At 40.4% G+C, this 17,273-nt stretch overlaps 2 protein-coding genes across 2 annotated transcripts; both read right to left on the minus strand.

The window, feature by feature from the left end:
* On the minus strand, window positions 1–6,090 carry hoxb9a (homeobox B9a). The gene is made up of 2 exons (XM_047038519.1): window positions 5,480–6,090; window positions 1–2,315 (listed from the first exon to the last, which is right to left on the minus strand). The coding sequence occupies exons 1-2, from the start codon at window positions 5,991–5,993 to the stop codon at window positions 2,080–2,082; spliced, it is 750 nt and encodes a 249-aa protein (XP_046894475.1). The 5' UTR covers window positions 5,994–6,090; the 3' UTR covers window positions 1–2,079.
* Window positions 6,091–11,236: 5,146 nt separating this feature from the next.
* hoxb10a (homeobox B10a) lies at window positions 11,237–14,384 on the minus strand. Its single transcript, XM_047038491.1, has 2 exons — window positions 13,523–14,384; window positions 11,237–12,199 (listed from the first exon to the last, which is right to left on the minus strand). The coding sequence occupies exons 1-2, from the start codon at window positions 14,358–14,360 to the stop codon at window positions 11,925–11,927; spliced, it is 1,113 nt and encodes a 370-aa protein (XP_046894447.1). The 5' UTR covers window positions 14,361–14,384; the 3' UTR covers window positions 11,237–11,924.
* Window positions 14,385–17,273: the final 2,889 nt, after the last annotated feature.

Raw genomic sequence — 17,273 nt, forward strand, 5'->3', positions numbered from 1 at the left:
ATTTACATGAGGGGACACAACAGGGTAATTTTATATATATATATAAAACAAGCAATTGGAGGAGAGGCGATTGTGGAATCAGTCGGCAGATCCTGCAGCTGTTATTAAAAGAGAAATTTCCAGTTGAGATGATACGTGAGATGAAAGCTTGAGCGCGAGTATTCTTGAGATCTAATTGCCACCAAGCTCCATAGGCTACATACGGCCTCGAAAACATTTCAGCTATAATTTAGAATACCTATAAAGTCGGCATAATAACATCTCGTGAAACAGTATTTGTACAGCCTTCAAATAAGTAGACATAATGGAATATCGACAACTGCTAAATCAGTAACCTCTCACATATTCTAAACAACATGTAAACAATATCTCAAACATGTAAAACGACGTCTATAAATCTGTTAATAAGGCTACAGTCTGATGTCACATCTTACCAACGTAGGCCTATACTTTTTTTGACTTAAAATTCAAAATAACGGTTTACATATTTACAATAAATTATAAATCATTCAAAAACATATTTGGATACATTTCATATCTTAAACACACAAACATAACTACAAAACTAAATGTCGTTTTAGGATAATCGGCATGCGCAAACCATGTAAACATTTTTACTCTGGACATTGGACAATGTGACATCTTGGTTCAAAAATAAAAAAAGAACTAGGCCTATATATTTTGCAGTTACTAAAGCATATTATGAGTATTTGACAAAGTCCTTTGAATGGGTGACTATTCACTTACAACTACTTGAATTGGAAATCAAACTGTTGTGAGCCTTTCCCGTCTTTAGCCTATGGATAGACACACATTAAATCTAAATCAAAACTTTAGCCTAGAACTGTTTGTAAGCCTATAGAACCATCTGAAAGTGTTCCGTGAAGATAAAAACACATTTCAGCTATGTTCGGGACAGTTATTTAAAATCAGATAACTTCTAGGGTTGTTTGTTTATGGAGGGGTGTGTGCCCAATGTGGGCCTATGCTTGAATCGTGGCTCACGGCCATGACCGTATTAATTATCGAAATTCCCTGACGCAAATGGGGGCCCATCTTAAAACGGTACCCAGTTGTTTGTGATGTTCTACAGCCTATTTACCATTACACGTATTATGGTTTAACAATCAGACCCCAAAATACATTTGTAGCAATAGTCACAGGTAAACAATGTTGGTGTAAGCTATATCTCCACCTCTCGATATACTGGTAAGAACATGCATTCGGAGTGGGACACTTGTAAACGTTACTTTTAACCCACAATTAATTTCAGATATAACTACACTCTAAAAAAGAAGGAATAGGCTCGTACAATTATGGGTTATGGTTTCATAAGTCTACAAATAAATAACTTCAATTAGACACGATGTTTTGTGACTTTGATAAGTGAAAGGGTGTTGGCTAGGCTACTATTAAGATAATAATCATAATTACACAAATGAAAATTAGACAAATAGGAAGAACACACTAAAGGCAAGATCAATAACCTTATCCTATTCATAATACAAATTATATTTATTAATATCACAAATTCATTGTGATGTCTTTTGTAATTGAATCACACAGAAACATGGCAGGTCTGTTCTTGATCAGGGTCCCACAACTGATCCCATAATATTATGAAAACATTTCCCTTAGTCAACATCCCCAATCCTATCTTGGGATTTCAAAGGAGGAATGGAACAAATAAACAAAACTGAATAAAATTCACGTCGCACACATATTTAACACCAACGGTTCTTCTTATTTATTAATGATCACATGAAACCGACGTTTCAGCACCTTTTTCTCGCTCCTGATGAAGCGTTGGTGTCATGCGTAAAGCAATAAATAAGCAATAAAAGTAGTGCTTGCAAAAGAATCGTCGGTCACTCCTCTCTACACTGAAAGGGGGCTCTTTCTCTTGGTCCGCCCTTCCGTAATGTCAACGTGTGTGTTTTTGACTTGGATATGAAAAATACAGCGTAATAAACAAGCGCTTTGCGTCCCTGCTTAGTAAAATACAGTTCATTTTAGGGCATAAGTCCGGGAAAAGCAGGCTTTCTGTAATGGAGGTTTTGCTCTCATTAAAGTCTCTCTTTATTCCTTGGGTTGGTCCTTATTCATTTTCTTCATTTTCATCCGACGGTTTTGGAACCATATTTTGACTTGTCTCTCCGTCAAGTTCAGCAAGCGCGCCACCTCGTGCCTTCTGTCACGCGTGAGGTACATGTTAAAGAGGAACTCTTTCTCGAGCTCGAGGGTTTGATATTTTGTGTAGGGGCACCGCTTCTTCCGAGAAGACCGGGCATGCAACCAGTTAGCAGAGGGGTCACCTAGAAGAGAAAACCAGAATGAAAACTTTTATTCAGTGGCAAAGACAACCCCCTCGAATATAGCAGTGTATGCAATGGCAATGGCATCATTGACCTATTAGACACATGCATGCGTACAAACAGGATGTGCCTGGCAATATAGCGGATAGAAAGGGTAGGCTATTATGAAATCAATATCCCATAACAATATTACCTAACATGTTTTGTAACCTAATTGTGAAAATGGGCAACTGGGCCAGTTTGCATCCTCCACTGGGCTGAAGGTGACCTTGGAAATAATTGCTTATTGTTTACCTTGTAAGAAGGCCCTTGCCTATGTGTATACCTACTTCCTGCATGGAACAGGATTTACATTTATAACCAATGAAAACAACCACATCTCAGTTACTTTTGGTGTTTATGAAGTCTAAATTTAAACAAGATGAACGAGATGGTTTGATTTGTAAATTACAGCTTGCTATTTCTCCCATCAATTGTGCCTTACTTTTCTGACAAAACCACGGTTGTCATGACTACCCCACCCTTCAGCTTGGTAGCGAGACCTCAGACGAATGCAATTAGGGACTGGAGCGTGCAAGGTTGTGAGGGGAAGCTATTTCGCGCTCTCCCATAGACAACCAAAAGCATCCAAACTATGAAGGCGCTATTACACTCAGACCCTTGCCCAAACAAAAATGCAATCCCCCTATAAAGCGGTTGTGGATTATCTCCTTTTTAGGGGAAATTGCTATGGGGAACTATATCCTAGGGTATAGGCTATGTCTGCGGAGACGCCTCCTCTTCTCCGTGGTTCGCCCGGGAATGCAGATCTTTTTGCATGCAAGGCGTTTATACTTTTTTTACACTAGCTACATGTACTGTTTTGGCACGGGTATTTGGCCTTGGATGCAGAGCCTGGACACAGTGGGAAGTGAGTAGAGCGTGATTACTCTTAAGGATCGATTGCAACTAAGAGTCGACACAAATACCTGTTCCGGGGCTCTGGAGGTAAAAGTGAGCTTTGTCACACGCAAAGTGGTGCTTCGCATTCCCCAAGTACATAATCACCTCTCGCCATTCATCCCCAAAGAAGTCAGGGTTTTCGCCTGTCACTGAATGACAAATCATTCGGTGCTGCCTATACCATAACGAGCAGACCTATTTGAGGTGTTATAGATTTGGCCAATGGATTTGGGCATCTATAGGGGGTGCACGTGAGGGCTAGTAGGTCTACTGAAGATCACGCTGGCCGCACTTTTCTTCAGGCTACATGTAGAAATCCAATCTTGGCCCACGCCCCAAAATGCGCACTTTAATACCACATCAACTGTCTCCAATATCTTCCAACTGATGACGCAATCCTATTTTTATCATGAAAGGATTGACAACCCCCAGGGGTGATTGATAACCATGTTAAACCATCTACGGCCTTCGGACACGGCGGTGAGAGAGGTTTGCCATCTTAATACTTAAGAGAACGTTCCTAGACATAATCTCCAACAACACAAGTTTAACAGGGTCATGTCGTTGGAAGATCGTGAGGGGGGGAAGAGAAAAGACCATGGCATGTGGTGTGTTTGTCACCAATGCTGTATGAAAACATAATAGCACACAGAGCAATATCATTTAATGCCTCATAGCAATTTCGCTCAAACCGTCTAAAACCTCTCATATATTGATCGTCTCCTAAATCTGATGGTTTTCCCTTTTTCACAGTCGGTTCAAACATCCAGCACGCAATTAATGAGGACTTAGGTTGGTCTTAAACTTTATAAACTTCAGGGGCAATAACTTTTTTTCTCCCACTAGTCGCCAGGAGCACAAAGAGGGACGTGTAATTTTCAACTTCATTGCTGTTGCTCGTAGTTTATCCTGGAATGCCGCCCATGGCAACACAAAGGGGAATTATATTGCGCACCAACCATTTGAGTTCGCGCTTTCGCCAGCCCATTTCGTGGATTAAAATCAATGTTCGATTCCTCGTCTGCCCAGGCGTCTCACGAATGACCATCCATCAGGATGCTGACCCATCCGATTTAGTTCAGGTTTCAAGTATATTTATCGTAATCTCTCTACTTCATGGGGACCGGGGCGTTTTACTTGGCGCATAGAATAGGCTACACACTAAAGTTGCTATAATTCAAGAGGGCTGCCTTGGTCAAATAGGCTAGCACGCATGAATGGGTTCCATTCTTGGCCAACCACAGACGTGATTAATTTTCAAGCATGATCTTATGAAGCACTGTTGGTAAAGAAGACAAAATTCGTATTTTCCATAACGCCACCATTGCTATGGTGTGTCACTGAGAACACCGATTGCCAACCTCCTCCACCGAATGTCACGAGTTCAGACAGATGAGCCTACTTGTCAAATCCTTGACTGGAGTCTCACTTGGAAAATGTTTCAGATTTATTTTGTGGCATAAAGGGCAGACTCTTGCTCACACACCAGCCCTGAAACGCCATTAATAAAACCTATTTCCAGAAAACGTCGCCAGTTCCAAAACACTTGTGAAAACTAAATCGTAGGCGTATTCCACATCCCTTTCTGGATAACAACATTAACGGTTTTAACATAACACTCGCTGAACGTGCTTAAAAAAGCTAAAGGTTATTTACACAAAACACATTGGAGAGATTTAAAAGGCCTTTCCTTCAGTACGGTCCAATTTAACTTGATGTGAGAGGCTCTTGGCATTTATTTGAATAGGAGAAGACTTTCTCCAGGAGCTGCATGTTCACAGTTAACACTGGATTACAACAAGCTGCTGACAAAATGAACTGCACTAAAGGGCAATGGAGCGCAGATAACCTGCTCTCTGCAGAGACTGTGTGCCAAAACTCACACAACTCAGAGTTAAAAGAGCTGCAGTAAAACCTATATTCCACAACCAACTGGCCCATCAGAAACCGGAGAACATTGCGCACGTTAAAGCTCACTAAAACATAGCCTGTGTCAGAAAAACATAAGGGGTGAGACTTTATCCATCACCCTGGATATGTATAAATCATCACCTGTTTTTGATATGAACTACTGTTTGATACAAAAGCAAAGTAACCTGGATGCACATTGTGGAGGCAGATTTGGCACCGCGAGCCTATATGACTCGCCCTGTCTTTGTTCCGAATTTTATGGCAGCTTTAAAAGCTTTACTGACTGTTCACTTCCTCGTTTTATAACTTACTTTGATCTGGCCCTTCTTTGTCCTCGTTACCTTCACAAATGTCCTTATTGTCTTCGAATCCGGTGCCTGGGCCGGAATTCATCTCTCTCGCCGAAGAAGACTCCAAAATATACTCATGTCCACCGATTTTGGGGGGCTCGCCGAGGTGTCCCAGTAACGGCTCCATCTTGACCTGCCCCTGCCCCGGGAGGGATTCGGGGCGCGGGGCGCAGTCCAGCCAAGTGCGGAGATATCGGGTATCCGTGGAAGGCACGGGCTGAGCCGGAATGTAAGGATGGTAGACCGCGGGAAGCCCATTTGAAGTGTGGGGGCTGAAGGGACTCCAGGACGAGCTGAAAACGGGAGGTTTAGGTTGAAAGCTACAAGAAGGATACTCGGGATGCTCACCGTGAACCCCCGGCTGCCTGGTATTGGAGTATTGTACATTGGAAAACCTTGCTGATGTCGAATCTTCGCTCTCGTGACTTATAATAGAGTCCACATAATAGTTGCTCAGAGTTCCAGAAATGGACATTATCGGACATTATACAAAACACGGTTCATTGAATGGAAAACGTGTGAGATACAAGTATTTTTTTTCACTCCGCGTCTCCCCTCCAACTCGCTCGCGAACAAAGTAGAGCTGGGTTGCTAGGCTGTGAGCTTGGAGCGAAATGATTGGTCAGACTTTTTTCGTGAGCCTGATAAAGCGTCAATGGAGCGTAAATCAATCCGCCAAGGGACTCTCTTTTCTAGCTGTACACATTCCTCTCTAAGTAAATTGTCTTGTTTATGCAATATGCAAAATGAAAAATGGGAAAGCGTCCATACATCTAGAGCCTACATCTATCGTTGGTCGGAGATAGTTAAATTATGCATCCCTTGGACATAGTGTATGAAAATGCATAGCCCATAGGAAACAATGGTCGACAAAATGAGTGAGGACATAATTTTCTTTATCAATTTAATATTCTCAGAGCAGTGTCACTGAACACATGAGGTCTATTCAATACAGGCCTATAGCGTATTTGTCTAATAGCCTCAAGAAAATCCAACTTACGCCAAAACATTTTCTTCTGGTTGTTCATATACTGACCTACCGCCAGACCTTTAGTGTTGTTTCATGTTTCAGAGTTTAAATGTGAGAAGTCATACCTCACGTGTCTGTTTTATTATTGTCCTCGTTCTAATTGTGTTTGGTGTAGAATACTATGTTAACGCTTTATTGGAAGATTAACAGTAATTTCTCTTAACGAGCGCATTAAACATGAGTGCGTGGCAATGCCCTGTCTTTATGGAAGAAGTACTTGAACTTTTTTGGTAGTTTAATACTATAATAAAATACTACATCAGGCAGCTTTGATTTTTATAGGTCTGATATATGGCCTATAGTGGGGACCGTGAACAACTGCTCTATACCATTGCAGCAGATGAAAATGCTCAGTCAATGCTCAGATACAAAAGGTAAACAAGGATGAATGTGGATCATGGTGGATTCCAAGGCGAAGATTGCAACCCAACGATGCTCTTGATTAATAAGAGGGACACGAAAACCGATTTTTTTCTTTTTTACATTTCTACGCATCCAGCCAGCTGAATCTCCTTTCGCTTCGACCACGGCCTTGATGGGTCCCATCTCTAATAATGCGCCTTCCGTTTTTGAAGTAGGCCTAATTTAACCTAATTCTAAGTCTTTATATTTTCATCAATTGCCACGCAACGAGGATTCTATGTTCTGCGTTTGAGTTCAACCAGCTGCCTGTTAATATAGCAATGGATAGGATTTGCCTTACTTCTGCGTAATTTCTGTAACACAGTTAGCTAAAGCCATAGTGTTGTGATATGATGCTGAAACTCATCTGCATGCTATTTTGACAAAATGTCCCACTGTATGCCCAATCCTTACACAACTGGAACATTGCAGTCCTGATTGTAAAAACTCCACCCGTGCAAGTTGAGCAAGTGACATAATTCGCTACATTCCAGCACTGAATCTTAAAAACAAGATCTGCATAGAGCATGGAATAAGTAAAGACAGACTTCAGTTAGAAGCAAGGGCTTACATCCGGATATTTACAAACGCAGGTTTCCAAATGATAAACTACACGCAATTTATCATTGATCAGGCTGTAGATATAAAAGCTATAAACTCACGTAAGCCTTTGCGTAAAATATCAAACTTTTGCAAGAGTTTTATAGTAAACTAAACCGACTCACTAAAGTATTAAAATGCTAAGCGACTAGTAGCATGTTGTACAACACCAAAATACAATTTTTAACATTTACTTTTTAAACGCACGCACAGGTGTCCTATTACATCACTTTACGTCACAAATCAACTCAATGCAGTGAATACATTGTAATCAGATCGTTATGTATGTTAGTCTATGTTGTTTTGGTCATAAAGTCATATACGACAAATGGGAAATATCCTTTTCAGAGACGTGTCTGCATGTGTATGCATATAGTCAGTTTTGTATTCTATGTGATTACTTATTTGCTCCACAAAGTCTTGTGGCACCCCCGCTATCCATCACACGTTCTGCATTGTTGCGAATTATGGTGTATTTTAGAGCTAAAGTCAATTTATTATCAGAGAAAACTGTGTGTGTATCTGTCTGTTTGTGTGTGTGTGTGTGCGTGTGTGTGTGTGTGTGTATGTTTGTGTTGCTGTGGAACATAATTGTTCGTACAGTTTTGTAATTTGGTCTAAAGTTTGCGAGCCCATTTATTTACAAATGTATAAGGCCAATCATAAATGACCTCTGATGTTGCCAAATGATTTATATGCCTGCATGAAAATGCAATATTTGTGTTACGAAACAATGGCGGCAATGGTATGACTTAAGAATACTGCAAATGTGTAATCATTGAACAATGCTGTTGTTCTCTTGACTTATTTATTTGATCATAAATTGTATATTTAACTATTTTCCTATACGTTATTATACCTTCAACCAACTGTTTCTTATAATATCCTAGCACAAAAGATCAACTTCGCAATCCTAAATACATATCATTGTATGGTGAATGTAACTTATATATTAATGAGAAGTTGACCATTTTGGTTGGATGCCCAAACTGTTTTGACTATTGTCTGAAAGCTTTCTAAGTGAAATTTTTACCAAAGAATGTTTTGAAAATCGTTGGTGTGTTGTGCCATAGCCTGGCATATGAAGGTTGTGATGTGGATACTCGCACATTATCTACAACACAGCTCTGCAAATGGAATGTTGAACCATGTGTTTCCAATGATATCACTGTTGTTGATCAAGTTTTACATTTCAAGATCACTTTTCTCTTACACACACACACCCACAGAGGGAGCGAGAGGGTGCACGAGAGAGACATTTTGCATTTCTGATGGATTTCCCATGACTGGGCCTCGCCCATCTTGAAGGATATTCCAAACTTCTGTCATATCGATAGAGTAATAGATACAAACATGGTATAATTTAATCTGTTTCATCATAACAAACCGTCGGGCATTCCTGAAGAATGAAACATGCGAAGGAAAAAGTATTAACAGTGAGAAACTGTTCAATTAAAGTTACGTTTGTGAACCAAATAAACATATTGTCTGCACTATATCGCCTTTAGTTTGTTTTGTTATCTTTTATTGAGTCCAAATATGTACAGCAAAAGAATAATGTGTAGTACCGTAGTGCAATATGACAAAAGCTAGCTAACTGTGAACGTATTGAAGATGGTAAATGCTAATGTGCTATTAAATGTCTAGCAAATCATATGGAGGCCTCCTTCCCTTGACGCAAAGTAAAAAAAAAACGCCAAAATGAGTTGGGCAGAGAATGTGCGTGTGTGTGCGTGTGTGTGTGCGTGTGTGTGCGTGTGTGCTTGTGTGTGTGTGTGTGTGTGCTTGTGTGTGTGTGTGAGAGAGAGAAAGGGAGAGAGATGTGCGTTGCTGTGTTTTAGATGGAGCAGATTTACAGCTTCAGGGCGTGCTGTACTTCATAAAACATATTATGTTTGAAAATGAACTGATGATCGTAAAGGAACGTTCATCACACCCAAGTGTGTACGGGCGATTGGGGAGGCCTAAATGGCCAGTTCCCCCACTACACAATACACGTTGACAGTGAAAGTGAAATGGTGGAGAAAAAAAACTACAGGAGGTTATTTTCTATAGAATAGCCTTTTATAATTGTGAGGCTCAAACTAAAACGCCGTATAGTCTCTCAATAGAGAATGTAGTCAGGATTCGTTTTCCTCGACGTAATAGTCCATTATGCGCAGGGCGTTGATGCATTACGCTGGAGTAATTCAGGCAGTTTCAGGTTCCTGTGATATCAAGCGTCCAGCCCAACAACTTGAAACTACCTAAATCACAGATCAGCTTCGGGTGGAGAGACTGGTTGAGGCCGAGATTAGTTTGTCACACACTGCATTAGAGTATCCAGGCCGGCTTTCTTCAAGCTGTGAATAAGAGGAAAAAAAACCACAATTCCACATTTAGAGTGAACAGCATTCACACTGGGGATTTCAACTGAAATGCACGAGGGACCTTTAACATGTTGGCAAAACACCTACAGTTTATACAGACTTCTTTGTCATTCCTTATAACAGGCAATACTATAGCTATTATACAACGAATACAGTAATATAATGCCCCGGACACATCCGTAATTTGACTTCCTGAGGCCACAATAAACGGGCTGTCAATTGCCCCTGATAAAACTGGGAGGGTCTAGACAGCGCAGTGACACTTAAAATGGTGCGTTTATAACATGGCTGCCCTGGAGCAACATACGAGGTAGGCTCATCTGAAGACAAAAGGCCAACAGCTGTATTTTTTTCAGCGCTGGGAAGTTCAAGCATGTGTTACTACTTTTCTCCACATACAACACCTACATTTTTGAAGAAGATAATTGGCAGAAACAAATACAGTAAGCATGAAATTGTTTGGATATGCACGGAAAGCGCAGAGGATAGCAAAATACATTCACACTGGCGCATCAGTGTACCATGAACATAAGTGAGGTACAGTCAATAAGATATACAACAGTACTGCATGATGTTGTATGACTACATCTCTTCTGGAAAAGAAGAATAATAGCGGGCAGGAGAGGATGCAGTGTTGGCAGGGGGCACAGACACTGGGCAAGTCTGCGGAAACTCTGCCATCTGCAACTTGGCTTTTGAACTCCTAAATTCAAATGTAGGAAGGTAGTGCTAAATCGTGCCAACACTTGTCTGTGAGAAATCTGGTGCAAAAATGTAGCTAAAACCAGCAAAATAGCAACTATAGTGGCAGATAAGAAACACCTATGGAATTGTAATAATAAGTATCCGTGTGTCGACATTATCCGTAAGCAAGAGCGTTTGAAAAGATCAATAGATGATAGTGCAACATGCTATAGGCCTACTGCAAGCCTTATACTGTTATCAATGTCGAATACAATAATGTGTGGCCAAATATAGAGTAAAAAGTATTCATTGTCTACATTTACGCTACCTAAGGTTGGCAGACATGGTTATAGTTTTTTGGAATTGGTATGATCAAATAGTATGTGTCTTTGGAAAGCCAGTTATGCAATAATATATGCCTAAAGTAACAAATAAAAAAAATGGACAATTAAAAAATTCCCACGTGAAACTTTTAGAGAAATTCAAGAGATAAGCGTCTTGTCGTCTCACATTTCAAAGAAATCTATTCAGGCCTGTTATCTGTAACCAAAGCGCACAGACCTCCAGAAAAATCTTCTCCCAATCTACTTGTATTGACAAAATTCATAATAATGTCGCCCTCGCTGTCAAAGAAATCTCAGCTCTTTATTCAACATTCTATTTTAGAAAACAAACACAAAAGGATTAAGTTACCAATCATGCATTGCTTTACGTAAATAGTAGACAGTCTTCGTTAAGATTTATCAATTTATGTTTAAAAAGAAGACATTTGTGCATGTTCTTAATCTGCCTTTTATACAAACAATGTTTTGTGCTTATTAAACGCAGTTTGCTAGTAAAGACACGTCAAAATCTTACAAACATGCATCCAAAATAAATAACACGTGATCAATAGGGGATCCTTAAAAAACATTTCTCTATTGCATTACGCACGACATGTACACAATCTTCGTTCAGTTTGGAAACGTACCAATCATTCAATTACACATTGAAAAACAACTACTCCACCGTTGCTTTGACAGTGAATAAATAAAGTGCTTCTATAAAATAATATGTGAGACAATGGGGGAGAGAAAATTAAATTAAGTGCGATGGTCAGGCGCCACCATATCATCATGCAAACATTTGGAACACAGACAGAAGGCGTGAATTCAGCCCATCCGTTGAAGAACAGGGCCGGTATCTCCATGTCAATCCACAGTCCACACTTGCCTGGAGGTTGCATCATCAGCCCGTGCTTTAAGCGCGCAGTCCATAGCATATTCTGTGCATCGCGTTTGACAAGGCAACAGACATGGCTAGGGATATATCTACACATCCATCAGATGGGAAAATGTATGATGGCATCCCTTGTCCTGTGTTCCCTCGTCATTTTCTTCATCTTCATGCGTCGGTTCTGGAACCAGATTTTTACTTGGCGGTCGGTGAGGCTGACGCTGCGGCTGATCTCTTGGCGGCGCTCTCGAGTCAAATACATGTTGAAGAGAAACTCTTTTTCCAGCTCGAGTGTTTGGTATTTGGTGTAAGGACAGCGCTTCTTCCTACCCGCCTTAGCTGACAGCCATCCACTGGCTGCGTTTTCAAATGTGGCATCCTCTGTCAAAACGAGAAGACAATTTATGTCTAAATAGTACAGCGTATAGGAGCTGCATGTATGGTTTTGGTGGATCAGTAGTATGCTCGGTTCTAATTGGCTCGAGGGAATCACCTGGTTGTTTAGGCCTATTTATTTTAGTAGGCTATAAGAGGGGAAACTATCTCCCTCCGACTATTTCTTTTTTCCCCCTGTATATGTATGTGAGCGTGATTGTGTGAATACGAAACAACAAGCAGGGTTGTCGTTTTTGTTTTGTAAGGAGTGTAGGTATTTCCTGACAGACTATGTTTTGATTATGCTTTGGGATGTGTAGGCTACGTTTACCTAGGCTACCTGTTTGCTTATAAGAATTACAATAACTTTATAGGGGATTTTATGATAACTTTGTCTGACTACTGATTTAACGTTTGAAACTGCAGCTTTTTTTCCATGACACCTTGAACAGGCTATAGTTTTCAATCCAATTGAGACATGTGTTAAGTCTGGCCAAAACGGCAAAGCACACAGTCACCTATGGCTCATGAAAAAAAATAGTCTATATTTGTTTGCATTTTATTTATTGCAATGATTTTGCCTTAATTGAAATGTTTATACTCAATACTCAGAATAGGCGTGCAGTCCAAAAGCACATTTGACAGATTTGCATTTTATGGTCTGGATTAATATCATTGTTTCAAAAGAAATAAACATTATAGGCTATGCTAGATTTCTAGAGTTAAATATTTACCTCAAAGTGTTGGTTATTCATTTGTTTGATCATCAAATCTCGTGCGTAACGATGTTAGCCTACAACCTGAGGAAATGTACGTCAATATTGGTTCACTGGATGACGTCAGTACTGCGAAAATGTTTCTCTTTATAACTAGGTAGATCTTACACATGATTTCCTCCCTTTCGGTATGACCATTCGATTATTTTGTATGAACTGTTATGAAATACGCTATATTTTTTTATTTAGTAAGCACTGGCGTAAAATGCACGCAATAATCAACTTTACATTATTATTGTGAAAGCCAGTCAGTTATACACCCTGGCATAAACCTGGGTCCACAGCCAATGGTACACTAGCTTTTTCTTCCTACAAAGGAACCTTCCGCTGTTTTGATGTTCAAAAGAGCATAGTAAAATGGACTGCATTCATCCTGGCGAGAGTGGTTCGGTGTAATAAATTAATTTTGTGCAATGACACCCTTTGTGCTCTCCTGCCTCTTCCTTTTAACTGCCTTCGTAAACAAATCACCTTGTCCCCCTAGACTGGGATCGTGTTTTCCTGTGGCTATTGCCATGGTCGCCCTCTTATCTGTTCTCTCTTTCATACCCACCTTGTATCCCCCGTCTAGGGGTTTCACCGCCTTCGGGCAAGTCTGAGATAGTCTCGTCCTGTCGTAAACCTACAACTACATCTTCCATAGTCTGACCGATGGTCAACGTGGTGATACTGTTACTACTGCTGTTGCTCTCGCTTCTGTGGGCCGGAAACTCACTGCTGCCCAGCGCCAAGTCTTCGTCAACGCGCTTTGTATTTTCAGAGTCTGGACATGGCTGCATGGGGAAGCTCAAGTTGTACAGATGGCGCGAGCCTGATGTGTGGTAAGCGCCCGGCGAGCTGCTGGCCTCGTCTAACAAGCCATGATGATCCCCTACGTTACTGTACCCGTGGACTTTAATCCCAGAGTAGGAGTGCTCGGGACGGAAATAGCCTTGAATTGGATCCGAACTTCCCGTCATGGAACCCATTTCTGTCATTAGTCTCGTGAAGGCGGACACGTCCGGCGAAGGTTTGGACCGGGGATTCGATTCCAGAGTCACATAGGAGGAGTCATCTTTTCTGTTTGACGCGCTAAAAGGGCACGCGCTGGCCAGTTGGACCCGTACTGGACTGAAGTGTGGTTCGTTCCAGTCCACGAGTCCACGATTAAACTGGTGTCGCGGCAGAGTCGCTGTGTCCTGGGGCTGCGACGGCTGGTGCTGGCTCATGGTTCCGTTTACGGCCGTGAGTGGCACAGGAGTGGGACCCCAGTTAGTCTGGACTTTGATGTCCAGATCAGAATGCTCGTTGCTCTGGTGCCGTTGGGGCACAGTAGGGGGCTCATTCGGACCGCAATCCATGAAAGAGTTAACCGAGGAAGCCGTGAAAACGGATCTCTCAGAGTATGACATTGCTAGGGCATGTTTTAGCGACGGCAAGAGGGGCGCTCTCATTTGGTTTTCTCAAATAGAAACGGTTACAGCGAGCAGCTTCCTGATTGGGACCCAATGGCGTCTCGGGTTCACGGACAGGCTCCGCCCCTTGTATTGCAGGTTTAATCCAAATGTACCGAATCTCCACATGAGAACTTCACGTGTAATGATTACTTAAATAGATTGCAGGTTTTCTATCTACTCTCACGTTTAAGTAATTTTCAACTAATTGCAAATATTGACGTCAGTGCGTAATTCCAACTCACAAAACAATACCCTTGGCTCTTAAAATGGTTTCACAATGTTATTGACATCAAGTTGAAGAATTCTTAATCAAATTCAGTTTGATGACAAACCTAAATCTAACAATATGTGCATTCCAATTTCAAATCCACACCAAATGTTGTACGTAATCATAGGCGTGCATACTATTTAAGACCCCCACTCAACGTAGGCCTATTAGGTTGAACAAATACAAGCCTTTGATATCGGTTTAATTAACAGAAGCATATTTCATAACAATTACTTTACACAATTCATTACTTCTCAATGACACATTGTCTCTTTATCGGACAAAATAATAAGCAATAATGTAACTATAAAAAGCTAAATTATACTTAAATATAACAGTACGGCGGTTATTACGCACAGGCATTTACGCACAAATCCACCGGCTGTATAATAACTTTAAAAGACTGCTTGATAGCATATTTTCCAAATCTCTGCTATGACAGATATTATTGTGCGGCACAAACTATACATTTATATAAATTTCTGAGGATATTAGCGAATAACCAGGAAAAATAATTATGACCATTAAAGTAAATATTGTGTTCTCAACTATTTTTCAAGTATCCTACATTACTTACTACAAACTATAAATGTATCCTGAAATGTAGTCTCATGTATAAGAAATGTTGTCTCATGATAACAATTATTACAATATTTATAATAATGATGTATGTCATAACAATACCTTTCTGTTTTGTTACAAGGACTCTAACTGACAAAAACAAAATAAAACGTATAATCTAAACGTTAACTTCAAAGACAGGCAATTTCATTATACGGAACCTCATTATTTTCAGGAACGAAGAAAGTATTCAATTTATTTTAAATCGTTGCAAAATAATAGCTTTTGTTTTATTTATTTTTTAAACAATGTGGATGTAGTTTTGTGTGGTTTGGTAAGACAATTATTAACCATGTCTTGAAATTAGATCTAGGACAACCTCAAGTTAAAATAAAAAGTAGTAGGCCTTGTACTAGCCCACAGTGGTTGGAGTGAATGGAGGTTTCAGTCAGACATTTAGCCAGTGTGTGGGCCGACATTTTTCGACAGGTTGAAAAGGTGTAACTGTGTATCAGTATAGCAAGTTGAACGACGTATAACAATGAGAACAATGGGGTTGGTGGTCTTACTTATACTACATTAACAACTAAACTTTTAAATGTTACGTTTTTTACTATACTTTTGCCAGCAGTTACTAGTGTCATTCAGGAGCATGGGGCCTGTGCTAAATGTGTCTGCCTTGCCCAGGGATAACAGACGTGGGGAAATCTTAGGGCAAATCATATTGTGGGCTATCTGTGCAAACACAGCATGAATTCGGGGACAAGAGGATTGAGAAAAGTTGCAACGGGAGGTCATGTTCACTTAAATGGTGAGTTAGACTGCTGAAAATATTCAGAAGTCATTCGCAACCAAAAACCATATCAGCCCCCAGATGTCGCTATTAAGCTGCAATGTTAGAAAATTATTGCCACGTTGAACACACAGAACCGAAGTGATTCTGTGTGTGAAATTTGTACCGACCACGACGGGTGCCGGTTACGTAGCATTTCTGTTGAAATCCTGTATGAAATGTTTGTTTAAATATGCTACATATATTCCCTAGATTTCACCTTAAAACATAATCGGCAATTAAAAACCCTGCTCTCAATCGAAAAGTTCTATATTGACCCAACACTTGAGACAAGCAGGTTAGACCTACACGGAAGAAACAAGATTGTTTGTGCAATGCACTCCTTGTAAATTTAAACATAATACAGCCTAGGAAAACTGAGAAAATATTTAAGTCAATTATTCTATTGAAACAGTACTGATTATTGGGCCTACTAGACTCTTCTAGAATTACAGTCATACAAATAGAACTAGGCGTACATAACAGAAATGTATTCAATCAATGTATTGACATTTTAATCCTGGTATTGTCTTTGATTGAAATGTGTCTACTTTTCAATCAAATGAACCCCTTTTTTATCGCATTAACTTCCATATTACTGTGAAAAAGCTGAACCAGGTTTGCCAAAAGGCCTGTCCTTCTAGGTCATTTGACAAACCAGACATTTCCTTGTTTAAAAAGAATAAGTTCCCTCTACTTCTATTCGAACTTAGATGTTACAAAGTCGCCAGAGCTTACCAGATCTCGAGGATGTTGGCGTACAAATGCTTTGAGGAAGGGGATAAAAGGCAACAGTATCCAAAACCACACGCTGTTCTCATTTTCATTTGGCAGAGTAATTCCAAAAGGGTTCTGGCCGGTCTACGGCCTAATTTTGTATTCCAGACACTGCAGTTTTGACGTTGACAGCAGCAGTCTTACGCGCCTGTTTACCTTTTGTCTGGCGGGCCGCACTAAAACCATTAAGCATTAGTAGGGGGACTCGTTTGGAATGATGCCCATGTGCTAGCCGTCTTGATAGAATAGGTTACTTCTCTATCTGCAAAGTACGATTTTAACCCCCTAACTTAAGCGTGTGAGCAATGACATATTCCATATTCCCTGCATTCCTTTTTCATAATCACAAACAGAATTGCTGGCCCCTACGAATGGTGAGACGATCATCGGTCAAACTCGTATAACTGTATCCATGACGACGAAGCCCCCA

Source organism: Hypomesus transpacificus, chromosome 17 (assembly GCF_021917145.1).
Source record: "Hypomesus transpacificus isolate Combined female chromosome 17, fHypTra1, whole genome shotgun sequence".
NCBI classification, from domain to species: Eukaryota; Metazoa; Chordata; class Actinopteri; order Osmeriformes; family Osmeridae; genus Hypomesus; species Hypomesus transpacificus.

Bases quoted from the DNA above. Each gene is read 5' to 3' on its own strand.
- hoxb9a (XM_047038519.1), bottom strand. From the start codon at position 5,993: ATGTCCATTTCTGGAACTCTGAGCAACTATTATGTGGACTCTATTATA. The intron at 2,316-5,479 runs GTAAGTTATAAA...TTTCTCTTCTAG, and splicing joins CAAAGAAGGGCCAGATCAAA to GTGACCCCTCTGCTAACTGG.
- hoxb10a (XM_047038491.1), bottom strand. From the start codon at position 14,360: ATGTCATACTCTGAGAGATCCGTTTTCACGGCTTCCTCGGTTAACTCT. The intron at 12,200-13,522 runs GTGGGTATGAAA...TCGTTTTGACAG, and splicing joins CCCTAGACGGGGGATACAAG to AGGATGCCACATTTGAAAAC.